The 19,988-nt window shown below is 39.9% G+C and overlaps 1 protein-coding gene across 1 annotated transcript; it reads left to right on the top strand.

The window, feature by feature from the left end:
* The first annotated feature begins 1,371 nt into the window (after window positions 1-1,371).
* emc8 (ER membrane protein complex subunit 8) lies at window positions 1,372-17,771 on the top strand. Its single transcript, XM_062961656.1, has 5 exons — window positions 1,372-1,675; window positions 11,914-11,990; window positions 12,376-12,445; window positions 13,847-13,941; window positions 15,379-17,771. Exons 1-5 carry the CDS (start codon window positions 1,475-1,477, stop codon window positions 15,536-15,538), a joined length of 603 nt encoding a protein of 200 aa, XP_062817726.1. The 5' UTR covers window positions 1,372-1,474; the 3' UTR covers window positions 15,539-17,771.
* The last annotated feature ends 2,217 nt before the right edge of the window (window positions 17,772-19,988 follow it).

Below are 19,988 nucleotides of genomic sequence, written 5' to 3' on the forward strand. Positions count from 1 at the left end.
AGCTTAGCCTTCTAACTGGCAGCAATTGGATAAAAGCAATTATTCCTCTCTCTCTAATTAGGACTTTATTTTTCTTTTCTTTTTGTTGTATCAACCTAGAGGCGTGGATGATGGGTTGTGTTGTCAAATTTCGAGGTTGGGGGGCCTGTAGTTTTGTTGTTTTGTGGGTCGCCGTGATGCCATCACTCTTTTATATATATAGATAGAAGATATTGAACTATACCGTAATATGATATGTAATATATATTATATAATTAATATTATTATATGGTATTAGTATTATATTGTATAACATTATATTATTATCAATATTATATGTATATACAATATATTATTAAAATGATATAAAATATCTATATATATAAAAGGCTTTTGGCATCACGGCGACTCACAAAACAACAAAACCCAACACCCCCAAACTCTAAAATTGGCAACACAATCCATCATCCCTGCCTCCAGTAAGTTACAACACAATCACACAAAAAACACAACCACAACACCAAAAAAAGGCCAAAACCCATAACAGGCAATGTGCCATGCTTTCTATATTTTGTAATCTATGTATATAAAAGGCTTTTGGCATCACGGCGACTCACAAAACAACAAAACCCAACACCCCCCAAACTCTAAAATTGGCAACACAATCCATCATCCCTGCCTCCAGTAAGTTACAACGCAATCACACAAAAAACACAACCACAACACCAAAAAAAGGCCAAAACCCACAACAGGCAATGTGCCATGCTTTCTATATTTTGTAATATATATATATAATACAAAATAATAAATACAGCCAGACATTGGAGCTGCAAGGATATTCAGTGCAATTCAACCACACCAATAAAAGATTAACCTTCATAAAAGGCGACCAGGCTTTGAAACAGTGATACTACTCTGAAGCTGACCAACCAAAGATTTCCACTAGATAGCAAGCACCCAGGCTTTGAACCACCGAGGCTATTCATTACAATTCTACCCCTCTAAAAGGCAACTACCTAACCTTCCTAGCAGCAAGCCTATTCCTTTCTATTCCACCTCACCAAACAAGGATTCCCATAAGAAAATGGCCAGGCTTTCAGGCTACAAAGTTATTCACTGTTATTCCACCTACCTAACAAAGAATTCCCATACGCCACAGCAACGCGTGGCCGGGCACAGCTAGTTATATTATAAAACTGAGGGTGGGGGCCAGGTAAATGACCTTGGAGGGCCGCATCCGGCCCCCGGGCCTTAGTTTGGGGACCCCTGCTCTACTGTATATAAAACTCCTCTTTTAAAAGTGGTGTCAATCTGCATTCTCTCCCACCTTTGAATGCGCCCATAGGACTGTATGGGAAATAGCCATTTACAGTTCGCGACACTTTTTTTTTGCGACGTTTCCGTCGCTTTACGGCGGCGGAAGGAACCGGAAGCCGGCGCTGGTCGTGGTGTTGTTGCTGAGGGAGAGGCCTTGCTAGGCCGAGGCGAGGCCAGGATGAAGCTGAGCACGCAGGCCTACTGCAAGCTGGTGCTCCACGGGGCCAAGTACCCGCACTGCGCCGTCAACGGGCTCCTGGTGGCCGAGAAGCCCTCGCCGGGGCCGGCCTCGCCCTCGGCCGGCCTCTTCGTCGACTGCGTCCCGCTCTTCCACGGCAGCCTCGCCCTCGCGCCCATGATGGAGGTCGCCCTCACCCTGGTGAGAGAGAGAGCCGCGCTTTATTATGTTTGTTATTATCCTGGTTCTGTTTATTTATATGCCTGAAGTCATGGGCCAACTTGGGCCCTCCCTCCCTCCCTCCCTCCAGGGGCTTTGGACTCCAACTCCCACCATTCCTCACAGCCTCAGGCCCTTTCCTTTTATATACAGTAGAGCAGGGGTCCCCAAACTTTTGAAGCAGAGGGCAGGTCCACAATCCTTCAGACTGTTGATGGGCCGAATTATCATTTGAAAAAAAAAATACAAACAAATTCCTATGCATACTGCACATGTCTTATTTGTAGTGCAACAACAACAACGAAAGAACAATACAATATTTAAAAATGAAAACAATTTTAACCCCATAAACCTATTAGGATTTCAATGGAAAGTGTGGGCCTGCTTTTGGCCAATGAGATAGTCAAGTTCAGGGGTCCCCAAACTTTTTAAGCAGAGGGCCGGTCCACAATCCTTCAGACTGTTGATGGGCCGAATTATCATTTGAAAAAAAAATACAAACAAATTCCTATGCATACTGCACATGTCTTATTTGTAGTGCAACAACAACAACGAAAGAACAATACAATATTTAAAAATGAAAACAATTTTAACCCCATAAACCTATTAGGATTTCAATGGAAAGTGTGGGCCTGCTTTTGGCCAATGAGATAGTCAAGTTCAGGGGTCCCCAAACTTTTGAAGCAGAGGGCCGGTCCACAATCCTTCAGACTGTTGATGGGCCGAATTATCATTTGAAAAAAAAATACAAACAAATTCCTATGCATACTGCACATGTCTTATTTGTAGTGCAACAACAACAACGAAAGAACAATACAATATTTAAAAATGAAAACAATTTTAACCCCATAAACCTATTAGGATTTCAATGGAAAGTGTGGGCCTGCTTTTGGCCAATGAGATAGTCAAGTTCAGGGGTCCCCAAACTTTTGAAGCAGAGGGCCGGTCCACAATCCTTCAGACTGTTGATGGGCCGAATTATCATTTGAAAAAAAAATACAAACAAATTCCTATGCATACTGCACATGTCTTATTTGTAGTGCAACAACAACAACGAAAGAACAATACAATATTTAAAAATGAAAACAATTTTAACCCCATAAACCTATTAGGATTTCAATGGAAAGTGTGGGCCTGCTTTTGGCCAATGAGATAGTCAAGTTCAGGGGTCCCCAAACTTTTGAAGCAGAGGGCCGGTCCACAATCCTTCAGACTGTTGATGGGCCGAATTATCATTTGAAAAAAAAATACAAACAAATTCCTATGCATACTGCACATGTCTTATTTGTAGTGCAACAACAACAACGAAAGAACAATACAATATTTAAAAATGAAAACAATTTTAACCACATAAACCTATTAGGATTTCAATGGAAAGTGTGGGCCTGCTTTTGGCCAATGAGATAGTCAAGTTAATTAGAATTGTTGTTGTTGTTGTGTGCCTTCAAGTCATGTCAGACTTTGGCCGAGCCTAAGTCTAAAATTAATTATTTATTTACTGCATTTATTTACTACATTTATATCCCACCCTTCTCACCCTGAAGCGGACTCAGAGCAGCTGTATGTACATACAATATATTATATTATTAGCATAACACAATATTAGCATTACACATTACTATATTGAACTATACCACTATACTATTATATAATATGTAATATATAACATATAATTAATATTAATATATGGTATTACTATTAGTATTATATTGTATAACATAAGATTATTATCAATATTATATGTATATACAATATATTATATTATTAAAACTGATATAAAAATATTATATTATAAAACTGAGGGCGGGGGCCAGGTAAATGACCTTGGAGAGCCACATCCGGCCCCCGGGCCTTAGTTTGGGGACCTCTGCAGTAGAGTCTCATTTATCCAACATAAACGGGCCGGCAGAATGTTGGATAAGCGAATATGTTGGATAATAAGGAGGCATTAAGGAAACGCCTATTAAACACCAAATTAGGTTATGATTTTACAAATTAAGCACCAAAACATCATGTTTAACAACAAATTTGACAGAAAAAGTAGTTCAATACGCAGTAATGTTACGTTGGAATTACTGTATTTACAAATTTAGCACCAAAATATCATGATATATAGAAAACATTGACTACAAAAATGGCTTGGATTATCCAGAAGCTTGGATAAGCGAGGCTTGGATAAGTGAGACTCTACTGTATTTATTTCTCACATTTATATTCCGCCCTTCTCACCCGAAGGGACTCAGGGCGGCTTACAACAGTGGCAACAATTAGATGCTCATACAAACCAATATAAAACAGCACATAAAACAGTTAAAACTATTAAAATACCTTATGAATTAAAAATATACATTTCAAACATAAAATCAGATCCGTTCTTCCTAATGCTTTGTCTATAGTTCAGTCCGTGTCATTTTCACCATTTATTGATTAAAAGCCTGGGCACACAGCCATGTTTTTAAGGCTTTTCTGAAGCCCAAAAGAGTTGGAATTTGACGTATATTTATTTATTTCCATCATTCCTATCCCGCCCTTCTCACCCAAAGGGACTCAGGGCGGCTTACAAAACTGGCAGAATTCGATCCCAATATACAACAATACAAAAGAATAAAACATAAGCAATTAAAAACAGATTTAAAATACAGTAGTGTCTCACTTATCCAAGCCTTGCTTATCCAACTTTCTGGATTATCAAACACATTTTTGTCGTCAATGTTTTCAATACATCGCCATATTTTGGTGCTAAATTCGTAAATACAGTAATTGCTACATAGCATTACTGTGTATTGAACTATTTTTTCTGTCAAATTCATTGTATAACATGATGTTTTGGTGCTTAATTATTATCCTTATTATCCAACATATTTGCTTATCCAACATTCTGCCGGCCCGTTTATGTTGGATAAGTGAGACTCTACTGTAATACAAAATACTTGAGCCATTCATCCACAAAACCTTGTACATAAACCTTAGTCCAGACCAAGTCGAAGCCAGTCGCTTAAATGGGGAAAAGGAAGGGACCTGAGATGAACAAGAAGGAAGGTGTCCAAAAGATGGCAACCAAAAATGGTCAGAGAGGTTTATAGTTTCACATAGTTCATATAGTTTTGCCCTCTCCACCAAAGGGTTATTGTGCCTCACCAAACTACAGCTCCCACAATGGCATACCAGTAGCATTGAGCCATGGTAGTTAGGAGTGTCAGTGCTATGGAGCCATGAGATCTATAGTTTTGCATTGGACCAGGACATAGCATCATGGAGTTGGAAGAAACCTGGTGGGCCATCCAGCCCAACCCCATTCTGCCAAGAAGCAGGAAAATCGCATTCAAAGCACCCCAACAGATGGCCATCCAGCCTCTGCTTCAAAGCCTCACCACACTCTGGGGCATAGAGTTCCACTGCTGAATAGCTCTCACAGTCAGGAAGTTCTTCCTCATGTGGAATTTCTTTTCCTATAGTTTGAAGCCATTGTTCCATTGCGTCCTAGTCTCCATGGCAGCAGAAAACAAGCTTGCCTCCTCCTCCCTATGACTTCCCCTCACATCTTGATCCATGGCCTTCATCATGTCCTCTCTCAGCCTTCTCTTCTGCAGGCTAAACGTGCCCAGCTCTTTAAGCCGCTCCTCATAGGGCTTGTTTTCCAGTCCCTTGATTCTTTCAGTCACCCTTCTCTGGACACCTTCCAGCTTAGAGTTAACATCTCCCTTCAATTGTGGTGTCCAGAATGGGACAGAGTGTGATTCCAAGTGTGGTCTGACCAAGGCAGAATAGAAGAGAGGGGTAGTGTGACTTTCCTCCATCTAGGCACTATACTCCCTATTGATGCAGGCCAAAATCCCATTGGCTTTTTTAGCCGCCGACAGTTCCAAGTGGAGTCAAACTGCATTGATTTGACAGCATAGATGCACTGAATGAGGCTGTTAGATGTACATCTGGCTGTACTGTTAGCCAGAGTGGAGCAATGAGATTATTGGTTCTAGTCCCTCTTGAGTCTTGATGTTTATCAAGGCATGATTTGGGTTAGTTACTCTCTCTTTCAAACAGCCTGATATGCCTTAGAGCATTGTGAGAAAAAGGCGAGCAGAGGAACCACATATACAGGACTGAACTTGGAGGAATTTTGGTTTATATAATATTTATTTTTATTTATTTTTTACAACATTTATATCCCGCCCTTCTCACCCTATAGGGGACTCAGGGAGGCTTACAATAAAACACACATATATAAAAATATAAAATACAGTGCAAATCAATTGAAACTAATTAGTTAATTAATTACAACAACATTCATAAAAATACAGTAATAAGTAAACAGATGGGCGCAATCAGGTCTAAAAATACGGGCCTGTCAATTGATACATAAGTCAGCAAGCATGATCTACTTCTACTCATTTAATGTAGGAAAAAAGGATGCTCCTTAGTTTCTTGCTAACTTCTCACTGTGAGATCTTACATGCATAGAAACAACTTATAGGTATATAGACTTTCAAGTTACCTGTTGATTTATGGCCTCTCCATGAATGGTATTGCATTCTCTTAAGCTGGTAATACTCAGAGGTGGCTTGCCATTTTATTTGTCTATAGCCTATAGCACCTGATATCACTTGTTGGGTTGCCATCTAAGTACTGACAAGGCCTTGCCTTGCCTGTCTTCCAAGATCAGATAAATTCTGGAGCTTTTTCCATATCATTACTTTGCTTTGGAAAAATTGAGCCTGAGGAAAAAATCTGGTTGTTTAAGGACACATAGCAAGTGTCAATCAAGGTACTCTTTCTGAGTGGAAATCTATGGTTTATTAGAATTTGCTGTAAACCTGCATTTGAAATAAGTTATAGAACTGCTTGGATGAGGCAAATTCTCATTGAAACCAATTACTAAAAAAATGATTCATGCTTCTAATGTGAATTGGAAATGGACAGAGTGGATCCAATTAGTAAATCAACATGGCTTGCAAATCAAAGCATGTGGCAGTTTCAAAAATATTTAATCAACGCTAATGCAGTCTATCTTACAAGGCCAAGGCACTTACCATTGTTGTGTATTTATTTTTTAAAAATGTGCTGTCTGGTGAGTTTCTCAGTGACAATCAAACTTGATATCTTATTTGCAAATTGAAAGTGAAAAGATACTAGGACATTAAATGTGCATTTTTGTTTTACTTTGTTCAGCTGTCCTAGTTATGGGATCAGTATTGAACCTCCAATTTGTATTTTTTCATTCAGCGTTGGAGGGATTATAGCCTGAGATATAAGAGCCATCCCAATGATGTATGAAGACAAGGGAGTGAGGGAGTTTCATAATTGTGCATAATTTCACAATAATACAGGGTGTTTGAAAAAGAACTCCCTATTCACCATTTAATTTAAATAGTGAATAGGGAGTTCTTTTTCAAACACCCTGTATATTGGTTCTCTTCTTGTCTATTTTCTGACCCATTTAAGTTATCTCTATATACATAAAAAATCAAAGTATGTATTGGTTGGTTGGTTAGTTGGATGGTAGGTAACACAAAGACTCCTCCATGGCTTGATGGATCTGGACCAAACTTGGCACACATATCCTTTATTAAGGGGTTTAAACTAATTTTAAAAAACCTTTTGGACCCAAAGCTGAAGGAAATAAAAATAACAAAGTGTATTGACTGTTGCTAGGTGAAGTGGCCCTCTGTCATGTGACAGGGAAAGAAAGGGAGTGAAATGGATTGGCAGCTGTTATGTGACATGTTTATGATGGGAAGGAAGAAAGGAAAGGATGGGGAAAGAAATAATAATAATAATAATAATAATAATAATAATAAAACTTTATTTATACCCCGCCACCGGGACTCGGGGCGGCTTACATGGGGCAGAGGCCCAAACAACATAGGACAAAATATAGGCAACATAATACAAATCACACTATAAAAAGATAAAACAGTAATACAATATATCAATTAAAACAAAAATACAGGATAAAAAATTGCATTTAAAACACATAAATGGTAAAATCATAATAAATACAGGATAGATTATTAAAAACCCTCTAGGGCTGATTAATTAATGACTGTATCTCCAAAGGCCTGCCGAAACAAGAAGAGAAAGGAAAGGGTATGAGAGGAGAAAAGGAAATAGGGAGAAAGAAGGAAGAAAGGAAAGAAGTGGGAGGAAGGAGTATGAGGAAAAGCAAGGAATAGAAGGAAGATGGAGAAGGTGTACAAGAGAAAGGCAGGAAGGAAAGAAAGCCACAAAAAATGCATACCCAGGCAACGGCAGGTATATATGCTAGCGCAATAGAGTCTCTAGGTTAGGTAAATAATAATAATAATAATAATAATAATAATAATAATAATAATAATAATAATAATAATAATAAAAACTTTATTTATACCCCGCCACCATCTCCCCAATGGGGACTCGGGGCGGCTTACATGGGGCCATGCCCAAGACAATACAATATAACCATAACATAATACAATTAAATAATACATTACATAAAATAAACAGTACAACATAAGATTGAAACAGCAATATAACAAGAGCGGGCCGCATGAACACTACATTTAAAAACTAGATTAAAAATTAAAATTCTGGGTGAGAAAGGGATCAAAATAAAAACCTCGAGGGACGGGACATCAGATAGTGAACCAGTCTATAGGATAAATATTGGGGGGGAGTAGCATAGAACATTTACTCTCCGAAAGCACGCCGGAAGAGCCATGTTTTTAAATCTTTCCTGAAGGCTAAAAGGGTGGGGGCTTGCCTGATTTCAATGGGCAGCGAGTTCCACAAGCGGGGGGCCACAGCAGAAAAGGCCCTCTCCCTTGTTCCTACAAGGCGGGCCTGAGATATAGGTAGTGGCGACAGGAGGGCCTCCCCTGATGATCGGAGAGGTCGGGCAGGTTTATGGTAGGAGATACGGTCACGAAGGTAGGCGGGTCCCAAACCGTTTAGGGCTTTATAAATGATGGTCTACACCTTGAATTGGGACCGGAAGATGAACGGCAGCCAGTGGAGCTCCTTAAACAGGGGAGTAGATCTCTCCCTGTAACTCGCCCCCGTTATTAGTCTGGCGGCCGAACGTTGGACCAACTGTAACTTTCGGGCCGTCTTCAAGGGAAGCCCCACGTAGAGCGCATTACAGTAGTCCAGTCTAAAGGTTTTCCCCTGACATTAAGTCAAGTTGTGTCCGACTCTGCAGGTTGGTGCTTATCTGCATTTCTAAGCTGAAGAGCCAGCATTGTCCATAGACGCCTCCAAGGTTATGTGGCCGGCATGACTGCATTACCTTCCCACCGGAGCGGTACCCATTGATACTGTATACTCAACATTTGTATGTTTTCGAACTGCTAGATTGGCAGGAGCTGGGGCTAACTGTGGGAGCTCATTCTGCTCCCTAGATTCGAACCACCAACCTTTCGGTCAGCAGGTTCAGCAGCTCAGCGGTTTAATCAGTTGCGCCACCCGGGGCTCCTACTGAGTCTCTAGAAGGGGAGAAAAACTTATGATATGGGTGTACTTTTTTTTAAGACCTGCATATGTGAGAACTGGTGTGTGTACATAAGCACTGTAAAATTACATTTCTTACATTTAATAGTGGAAAACTCATGTAGTGGCAATTAGCTTGTCTTCCATCCAGCGATGGCCTTGGCATTTTCCGCAGCACTTAAAGACAAAAACTCTCTCGTTAGCAACCATTGTTATGAGCCTTGTTGTTCTCTCACACTCTGCTAGCCGGATGGAAGCTGAGCTTGGTATAGAGCAGCCAAAGGAAGAATTAAAACCAGCTTTTTAATGTTTATTGCAAACAAGAGTGCCTTTTGCAGGCATTTAGTTTTTAGTTACAAGATTGAAACTTCCTGGCAATTAAAACGGCATCTATGAACCCATCAAACGAGGGTTATGATGGCAGCAGCAGTTGGCTTTTTAAGTATAACAATGCCGCACAGTGACAATTTAATGAAACACATAAATTCATGTCATTTCTTTAGAAGAGATTATTTGTATCGCTTTGTTCTGCGTTTAGACAGTTTAATTCAGGAGTGTAATTATTCTAACTATGAGATTGATGTGTTTTTTTCCGGGAAGCTGGAGTTCAGCATCCAAAATGTTCTGGAATCTACTTTAATTCCTCCCTTTTTTAAAAAAAAAAATAGTAGTTGAGAGCAAAAAAGGAGGGAGGGGAGGGGTTACAATTTATAGCTTTATTTTTTTCACCTCCCTAAACCACTGGATTATTTTAATCAGATACTCTTATTGCAAATATGGTGGATTCTAAAACATTGAAATTGAGCCAAATGTGAACTGAGATTGAATGCATCATTTCAAACCAGATCTCTCTCCCACCGCTCCCGACACCCAATATCAATTTGTCCCTTTAATTCTAACCAAGCTTTGTGGTAGATTAGATGTTGCATTAGGATAAAATGAAATGAGTTTTATGCAAATGCCTCCCCTAATTAAAGGAAGCCATGCAGCGAGGAGGAAAAAGCACGGCCTGCCCCTCATTTGCAGACAGGGATGCTGAGATGTTGATCTTTCCTTAAAACCCATGACTGCTTTGGACGTCAACCGCTTGGGAATGGGGTCAATAGCCACTTGGCCAACCCCTTCCCCGCCCTCCAAAAGGGTTTTCTGGCAAGACCAGCTGTCACCAGCCCCTCGGCTTCACAAAAGGATGAACGATCGTCCGTCTGTCCTCTTTTTTCCAGGCACGGCAGCCCCTTTCTCCCATGGATCTGTCCTTTGAGTGCACAACACAACCAGCAAAGATGGCCCCTTCTGTTCCAGCTATGCTTCTTTTCCTTCTTATTATTCTTGAACTCCATCCCTTGGGTTTCTTTTCTCTTGTTTGTTTATATATGAGGATGTAAGACTCCTAATCACAATGAAAATGAAGCTGCTGAAGTACAGTGCTAATCTTCTGCATTAGGTGGATAACACCAAGTTTATAACAAAGGCCATTGTACCAGATAATGTCTATGAGACTCACAAAGTGTTCTACAATATCTGTTCAGTTTCACTTAATGATTTATTGGAACTTATGCCTCAAGTACCACCTCCCAGCAGCAAAGAACTGGTGGGATCACAAACCTGCAAAAGTATTGGAGAATGAGCACGCAAAGATACTGTGGGACTTCCGAATCCAGACTGACAAAGTTCTGGAACACAACACACCAGACATCACAGTTGTGGAAAAGAAAAAGGTTTGGATCATTGATGTTGCCATCCCAGGTGACAGTCGCATTGATGAAAAACAACAGGAAAAACTTAGCCCCTATCAGAACCTCAAGATTGAACTTCAAAGACTCTGGCAGAAACCAGTGCAGGTGGTCCCGGTGGTGATCGGCACATTGGGTGCCGTGCCAAAAGATCTCAGCTGGCATTTGGAAACGATAGACATTGACAAAATCATGATCTGCCAACTGCAAAAGGCCACCCTACTGGGATCTGCACGCATCATCCGAAAATACATCACACAGTCCTAGACACTTGGAAAGTGTTCGACTTGTGATTTTGTGATACAAAATCCAGCATATCTTATCTTGTTTGCTGTGTCATAATAAAATAATAATAATAATACCTTGTTTCCTCGAAAATAAGACATCCCCTGAAAATATGACCTAGTAGAGGTTTTGCTGAATTGCTAAATATTAGGCCTCCCCCAAAAGTAAGACCTAGCAAAGTTTTTATTTGGAAGCATGCCCGCCAAACAGAACTCCAAAGCATGCAGGATCGATAAATGTACGTACCATAGATTGTTGTACATGGAAATAGTGGTAGTAACAAGAAATTCTTGATAGGATTCACAGTTTGTCTGGTCATGCTAGTTTGTGATGACAACTACTAAACAGTATATAATAAATGTTCTTTTTTCTTTTTTTTTTGGTTCAACAATAAATGTGAATTCTTCTTCATGGAAAAATAAGACATCACCTGAAAATCAGACCTAGCACATCTTTGACAGCAAAAATTAGTATAAGACAGTCCTAGTACTGCTTGAAATGTTTAGGAGTTACAATAATTTTTCACCTGGTGAGCTGTCAAATCTAAAACTGTTTCCAGTTGTTGATTCCCACCTCCTTCCTTTTTAAATACAGTTATCGAAGTAAGAGAGGTTTGCCCTCGCCCTGAATGAGCATCAGGTGGCCCTCAGCATGCCGCTGTTATTTCCCATTGAGAAGTCATAGATTTTAAGTGCTGTAATGGCTTAAGGGTGCTTATAAATGTTTCTGATGTCTCTTCAGATCGATTCGTGGTGCAAAGAGAATAGCTACGTAATAGCCGGATACTATCAAGCTAATGAACGTATAAAAGATGCCAGGTAGGTTGCTCCATCTCTCTGGCTCATGCTTTGATTTATGCCTCTTGCAACAGGGCGGATATATGGCGTACCTATATTCACAGATATTTCCATATTGCTGGCTCAGTAGGACAACTATTATTGTATAGAAAGTGCAATGATATGGGCAGTTCCAAGGGAGATGACACCCCGCCTGCAGTTAATTTCAAGGAAATTTAATTTTACACAATGGGGGAATAATTCCTGAATGTCTTTTTTCCTTTTATTTTGAGTGAATACAGTCACTGTCATGGGTACTTTGTTAGATTATAATTTGGTCATCACTCAATTTTTTTTCATTTTTTTTCCATTCTGATAGATATTAATTATAGCAAAACCCCATGAGTAACTTGTCCATCTTTTGTAGTCCAAACCAGGTCGCTGAAAAGGTCGCTTCCAGGATTGCAGAAGGTTTCAGTGACACAGCACTCATCATGGTATAGTAATTCCCCCTCTTTCGTTTGTTTATTTCAATTGTTTTTCATATAATCTGAGCTCGATAGTATGAGGATTACATTGTACTTGAGAACATTGTTTTCCAAAGGTGGTTATGGTTTCCACCAGTTTAGTTTTATTAAAATAAGAAGGCAAGTAATGGAAACCTCTGGAATATGGTTTGGGAGCTGGATATCTTGAAGACTGCCTGTTTTCCGATGTAATTTATTGTACATAAATGTGTTAGCTATCTTTAAATATGATACAGGCTCCTTCATGGTAAAAATCCATCCATTTAGCATTGGATTTGGGGAAACAATACAGGGCTCCTTGGAGGTAAAATCCACCTGTTTGGCATTGGATTCGGGGAAATGATATGGGGCTCTTTCAAGGTAAACACCACCCATTTAGCATTGGATTTGGGGAAACAATATGGGGCTCTTTCAAGGTAAAATCCATCCGTTTAGCATTGGATTCAGGGAAACCATATGGGGCTCCTTCGAGGTAAAAATCCATCTGTTTAGCATTGGATTTGAGGAAATGATATGGGACTCCTTCCTGCTTCGTGGCAGAGGGTTGGACTGGATGGCCCAGGAGGTCTCTTCCAACTATATGATTCTAAATGACTTGTAGAAGGTGGAAATTGTTTCCTGCATATCCAGAGACTAGAATGCAGACCAATGGATTCCAAGTACAAGAGATTCCACCTAAATATTAGAAAAAATGTCTTGACTGTCAGATCTATTTAAGGGTAGAATAGACTGCCTTGGAGTGTGGTGAGCAGAAGTTAGACGGCCACCTCAGGAGTGCAGCAGAGAGAAAGGTGTTTATCTGGTGCCAAAGATGTGCATCAATTCGACTTCCATATTTGTGTGTTTGACTTCTGCAGATTTGATTATTCCTAGATTTGAATATTATAGTTTCTCTGGGAATTGCTAGGTGTTCCAGTACAACGTTATAGTCATCTTCTGCCACAGGATGACTAGAGGAGCCTAGAAAATACAATTTCCAGTTGATGTTGACTATACAGTCCAGAGGATATCCAGAGGGTCTTCTGTGTTATTATCCTATGTTTTAAACTGGTTTTAAACTGTTATTATATTGTATTATTTGCTTTTAATGTGTTTTATCTGGTTTGATTTGTTGTTTTTAAATGTATTATCTGTTTTTGGGCTTGGCCCTGTGTAAGCTGCCCCGAGTCTCCATGGAGAGATGGAGGCGGGATAGAAAAATAAAGTTATTATTTTTGTTGTTGTCATTATTTTATTGACAAAGACATGATATGACACAGCAAACGAGATATATATTCTGAATTTCATTGTTGTTGTTGTTGTTGTTATTATAATATCCACACCACTGTTATCACATTCACAGAGTTTCCATGTCATTCTCTTCTGCACTAGGTGGATAATACTAAATTCACGATGGAGTGCATTTTACCGGCAGTTCACGTCTATGAGCATCACGAAAACAAATGGAGGTGCAAAGACCCACACTAGTGAGTATGCTTGGAAGAGACCTTCCAACTTAGGAAGATAAACAGCGTTCATATTATTTATCCTTTATTTGGTCGGCATTCTGGATCCGTGACTTCTAATTGCACATGGCTCATCATGTCCCATATTGCAAAGTGCTTACAATAAAACCAATACAATACAATTAAAAATATACAGGGTTGCTGAGTGGAGTAACATTGGCAGAAATGTATTTAAAAGTCTATGGTGCGGCTGAGCCTGTGCTTACCATTATACGCACTACAGTATTTGTTTACGGTGGCATTGACTGTTTGCCCTAAATAATGTTTACAATGATGCGTTATTCTGTTTAAGTTTTTTGTTGATGATGCTTATTTTGTTTTGTATGTGTTTTATCTTTTTTTGTGGTTATTTGGGCTCCCCGAGTCCCTGCGAGGAGATAGAGACGGGGTACAAAAGTAAAGGTAGTAGTAGTAGTAGTAATTGTTGTTGTTATTATTTGCTGGAGTCCCCTTGGGGAGATAGAGCGGAATATAAATTTATTATTATTATTATTATTATTATTATTATTATTATTATTATTACTATTATTATTGTTATTACTACTACTACTACTACTGCTACAGCTTGTTTTTTTTGGCGTTTTAAATAATATATGTTTTATTTTTAATTTTTATTTTTTATTGGTTTTATTAAGATACATCAATACATCAGTACTATCAACACTCTTATATTTCACACTTATTTCATTGCAACAACTGTATATGTATATATATCTTGCATGTGGTTTTATTCACCTCTGTGCCCCCCCCCCCCCCGAGCCACTTCAATTTACATTCTCTCTCCAAAAAACCATTTCTTTTTGTGGAAGTAATTTCCTGTCTACTTCTTTTAAACCCTTCTCAGTAAATTTTCCCCAAACCTCGTCAAAGTCATTTTCCTTCCATACCCTTTTCCTAACTCTCAACTTACATTTCAACTTATCGTTTATTGCTAATTTCCATAGTTCTTTATACCATTCTTCGATGTGTATGTTTATTTTACCTTTCCAGTTCCTTGCTATCAACAACCTTGCTACCGTTAACATGTTGTTTATGGCATACTTCTCTGTTTTTTTCAGTTTCTTGACATGCTACTGCTACAGCTTGTAAAGTTTACTTTTGGGAATGCAAATCCCTAGACATTCTGGGGTTTGAATTAAAAAATAATATTTTTCCCCTTCATGCGCTGGCATTGTGCATAATTCCTTTGCCTCTTGCTCAAGCAGGACTGGAAATTTGGTTGGATCTTCTTTAGGCAGTGGTTCTCAATCTGTGGTTCTCCAGATGTTTTGGCCTTCAACTCCCCAAAATCCTAACAGCTGGTAAACTGTTTTGTAGACCAAAACACCTGGGCCCCCACAGGTTAAGAAACACTGTCTTAAGGGCTATTTAATTCTGTCCTTTCCTTCCAATTTCCAGCGACTATTGCGAAGACTGGTCCGAAGCCCAGAGGATTTCCGCCTCCCTTTTGGACAGCCGGTCCTACGAGACGCTGGTGGATTTCGATAACCACCTGGACGACATCCGGAACGACTGGACAAACCCGGAGATTAACAAAGCGGTCCTCCACCTGTGTTAGGGAGGCTCCCATTGACTTGACCTATTGGCATTTCCAATAAGAAGAAATGGCAAAGGGTTCTTGAATGTAAATAGAATGCCAGTGGTTCCTTCAAGTGGAAGGCCAAGGGTGCTTCGGTAGGGAAAGGATGTGTCACTATGCAGTCAAACCTTTTTAATGGGAATCCTTGGGATATCGGCCGTGGTTTGCAAGACCCTTTGTGGATCCCACCACACATTAAAACATCATAATATGTTGTTGAGGGCTTTCATGGCCGGAGTCACAGAGTTGTTGTGTGCTTTCCGGGCTGTATGGCCATGTTCCAGAAGCATTCTCTCCTGACGTTTCGCCCACACCTATGGCAGGCATCCTCCGAGGTTGTGAGGATCCCTGCCATAGCTGTGGGCGAAACGTCAGGAGAGAATGCTTCTGGAACATGGCCATACAGCCCGGAAAACACACAACAACATAATACGTTGCTGTAATTTCTTTCCAGCCAGGAAGTAATCTCCTTGTCCCAAACAGTCATAAAAAAAGTTTTGACTAATCTTTTATAACCTCTAGAGAATAATTTTTTAAAAACAGACATTTATGAAATACCTTCCAAAGCATTACGCAGTAGTTCTTATTTTATACGTGAAAATTTCCACCATTGTGTCAGAGAGCGCATACCTGCATGCATCAATTGGAGTAAGTCCTGGGAATGCTTTAAAAAGAAGTCACCAACTTGCAAACGTGAGAGTCAAAACTCTTTTCTGTGTTGTATTGAAAGTTAATTCTTGCATCCCCATCATAGCTGAGGTTATTTCATAAGAGGTGCTCCTCTTTCTTAACATCCCTCATCTCGTGAATGGAATTTCCAACTAGTTACACTTAGTCCTGAAAGAAAGGAAAGTGGGAAAAAAGATCTGGTGCTGAACAAAATAAATTTAACCATAGTTTATAAGTGGCTGACACCTTCTCAAGTGTCATAAACTGAAATTTAATTTTTATCACCAAACATAATATAATTATAATATAATATAATTTTATATATATTTTATCACCAAACATGATAAACGTTGCTGCCTGCCTCGAATATTGTCCTGCAGGAGAAGAAAGTTCTCCATATTAAGTTGAATTTAAGATCACGATGAAGTCCTCTTTCACTTCAGAATGTGCCAGTTATTTATAAATAACAATTGGACCTCTTTTGTGTTGTCGAAGGCTTTCATGGCCGGAATGACTGGGTTGCTGTGAGTTATCCGGGCTGTATGGCCATCTTCCAGAAGCATTCTCTCCTGACGTTTCGCCTGCATCTATGACAGGCATCCTCAGAGGTGGTGAGGTTTGTTGGAAACCAGGCAAATGAGGTGTATATACCTGTGGAATAATGTCCAGGGTGGGAGAAAGAACTCTTTGTCTGTTGGAGGCAAGTGTGAATGTTGCAATTAATCACCTTGATTAGCATTGAATGGCCTTGCAGCTTCAACGTCTGGCTGCTTCCTGCCTGTGGGAATCCTTTGTTGGCCCTGATTGTTTCATGTCTGGAATTCCCTTGTTTTCAGAGTGTTGTTTTTTATTTATTGTCCGGGTTTTAGGATTCCCTCCAGGCAAGAATCAGCCAAGCTTTGAAGCTGGAAGGCTTTTCAATGCTAATCAAAATAATTAATTGCAATATTCACATTTGCCTCCAACAGATGAGAGTTCTTCCTCCCACCCTGGACATCATTCCACAGATATATAAACCTCATGTGCCTGGTTTCCAACAAGCCTCACAACCTCTGAGGATGCCTGCCATAGATGTGGGTGAAACGTCAGGAGAGAATGCTTCTGGAACATGGCCATACAGTCCGGAAACTTCACAGCAACCCACTGAACCTATTTTATTTGGTTCTGGACTTTTTGTGCTCGTTTTCTTGTGAGATCGGTGCTGTTTCCCTTCCATTGTTGACAACTCAGTACAGACCCAGTTTGATCCTTTCAAGGATAGATTTGTCCTGCATTGATCTTTTACCTTCAAGGAGTCTTTATTTTTTCCCCCTGCACTATTTACTCTTCTTTTTTTAAGTTGATTTCTTGAGGGAGGCGTGCGGCATCTTGTTGTTTTATATGTATTTGTTTGTTTGTCTTTTCTACTCCTCTGGACTGTACCTAACCTTTATAACGTTCTACATGTTAAGCAGTAACGGTTTGAGATTCCTTGTTGGACGAAACTTATTTAACTGACTCTCTTCCCTTTCCCCCATCTTGGAAATAAAACTAATGAAACAAATTTGGGTTTTTGTTGTCGAAGGCTTTCATGGCTGGAATCACAGGGTTGCTGTGAGTTTTCCTGGCTGTCTAGCCATGTTTGAGAAGCATTCTCTCCTGATGTTTTGCCCACATCTATGGCAGACATCCTCAGAGGTGGTGAGGTCTGTTGGAAACTAGGCAATTGGGGTTGATATATATCCTTGTGGAATGGTGTCCAGGGTGGGAGAAAGAACTCTGGTCTGTTTGAGAAATGTGTGAAAGTTTCAATTGGCCAGCTTGATTAGCATTGAATAGCCTCGCAGCTTCGAAGCCTGGTTGCTTCCTGCTTGGGGGAATCCTTTGTTGAGAGGTGTTAGCTGGCCCTGATTGATTCATGTCTGGAATTCCTCTGTTTTCTGAGTGTTGTTCTTTATTTACTGTCCTGGTTTTAGAGGGGTTTTTTTTTAATGCTGGCCACCTTAATTAGCATTGAATAGTCTTACATGTTTTAAGTTTTGTATACTGTTCATGTGTATTCATGCTTAACGTAAATCGTTTTTTGACTGTTGTGTTTTTACTGTATTGCTGTTTTTATCGGCACTGAATTTTGGCCATATCTGTAAGCCGCCTTGAGTCCCTTCGGGTGAGAAAGGCAGGATAAAAATGACGTTAATAATAATAATAATAATAATAATAATAATAATAATAATAATAATAAATTGCAGCTTCAAAGCCTGGCTGCTTCTTGCAGTAGGGCCAACTAACATCCAAACAAAGGATCCCCCCCCCCAGGTAGGAAGCAGCCAGGCTTTGAAGCTGCAAGGCCATTCAATGCTAATCAAGCTGGCCAGTTGCAATTTTCACACTTGCCTTAAAACAAAAAAGAGTTTTTCTTCCCACCCTGGACATCATTCCTCAGATATATAAACCCCATTTGCTTAGTTTCCAACAAACTTCACAACCTCTGAAGATGCCTGCCATAGATGTGGGAGAAACATCAGGAGAGAATGCTTCTGGAACATGGCTATACATCCCAGAAAACTCACAGCAACCAAATTTTGGGTTTTGTAAGAATCTTGGCATATAGCCGGTTACTAACCAGAGCTGACGTTCACACAACATTTAGCCAGAGCCTGAAATTTTCATATAAACATGGAGAAGAGAGACTGGAATTGCTATTTATTTGGAAGATGAAACAGGATCTTCTGTTCAAATGGATTCTTTCTTTCAATCCGAGTTGCTGCTTTTAAGATTCATCCTCTGTCAAAACACACTTTGAATAAACTGAATCTTGGCCCAGCATTGACTTGGCTGGACTTACTCATCCTCTTTGGACTTCTGCTAATGCCAAACGGTGAGTATGTACTTGAGTGCATATATGAGCATTTTATAGGGTAGCAACTTTTACGGTCAGCCGGGAAATAAATTCTTTACAGATTGAAATGTTGCTTGGTTTGCATTTGAACAAAGAGGTGTGTGTGTGTGTGTTGAAATGGATTGCTCGGGGGGGGGGGGGGGCTCCTTTCTTTGCAGATGGAAGACGGAAGCAATGAATAGGAATCTTGGGATTTGTAGTTCTGCTCTTTGGCAGGGGGTGCTTGTAAAAACCCTAGGATTCTATAGCACAGAGAGGTGTCAAACTGTGTTAATTCTACAGTATAGATGCACCTACAGTCTCCAAACCCGTTGCAAAACAATCGGTGACAGACAGAGCCCTATATTGGTTAGTTCCTGGTCCAAACATGACTTGCTTCTTGTGAAGCTGAGTGCGTGTGTTTGTCCCTTAATAAAAAGGATTTTACAATGTTCCCTTGAGTTTTTATGAATCTCCTGAGCGGTAGAAATCGCTGAGAAGCATTCCTGGCTTCAGACTTTTGCACAAAACACACGAACCCAGTGGTTCCCAACCTGTGGTCCGTGGACCACCAGTGATCCGCAAGAACTAAATTATGGTCTGCAGTCTCACCGTTATTAGACGGTTGCAATGAGAGCGACTGGTCTCGCGAAACCTCTTTGAATCCCCTCGGGTGAGAAAGGCGGGGTAAAAATGTTGTAAATAAATAAAAATAAATTATTGTGCCAAGGCTTGTTAAATATGGTTTTCTGTGAGCAAGGAGATGGTGACTACTGAATGGCATATGTCCTGTATCAGAAACTAAAGCTGATGTGGTCTATCCAATGCAATGTTCTGAATCAGGACCCCAAATAACCAGACCAAAACCAAAGTTGAGCAAAAATTGATTCGTAACCCTTTTGG

This window comes from Anolis carolinensis, unplaced genomic scaffold, assembly GCF_035594765.1.
Source record: "Anolis carolinensis isolate JA03-04 unplaced genomic scaffold, rAnoCar3.1.pri scaffold_9, whole genome shotgun sequence".
Taxonomy (NCBI): domain Eukaryota; kingdom Metazoa; phylum Chordata; class Lepidosauria; order Squamata; family Dactyloidae; genus Anolis; species Anolis carolinensis.

Excerpts from the sequence above, each read along its gene's own strand:
- emc8 (XM_062961656.1), top strand. The coding sequence starts at position 1,475 with ATGAAGCTGAGCACGCAGGCCTACTGCAAGCTGGTGCTCCACGGGGCC. Across the intron at positions 1,676-11,913 it reads TGGAGGTCGCCCTCACCCTG|ATCGATTCGTGGTGCAAAGA; the intron begins GTGAGAGAGAGA and ends ATGTCTCTTCAG. Across the intron at positions 12,446-13,846 it reads GTGACACAGCACTCATCATG|GTGGATAATACTAAATTCAC; the intron begins GTATAGTAATTC and ends CTTCTGCACTAG.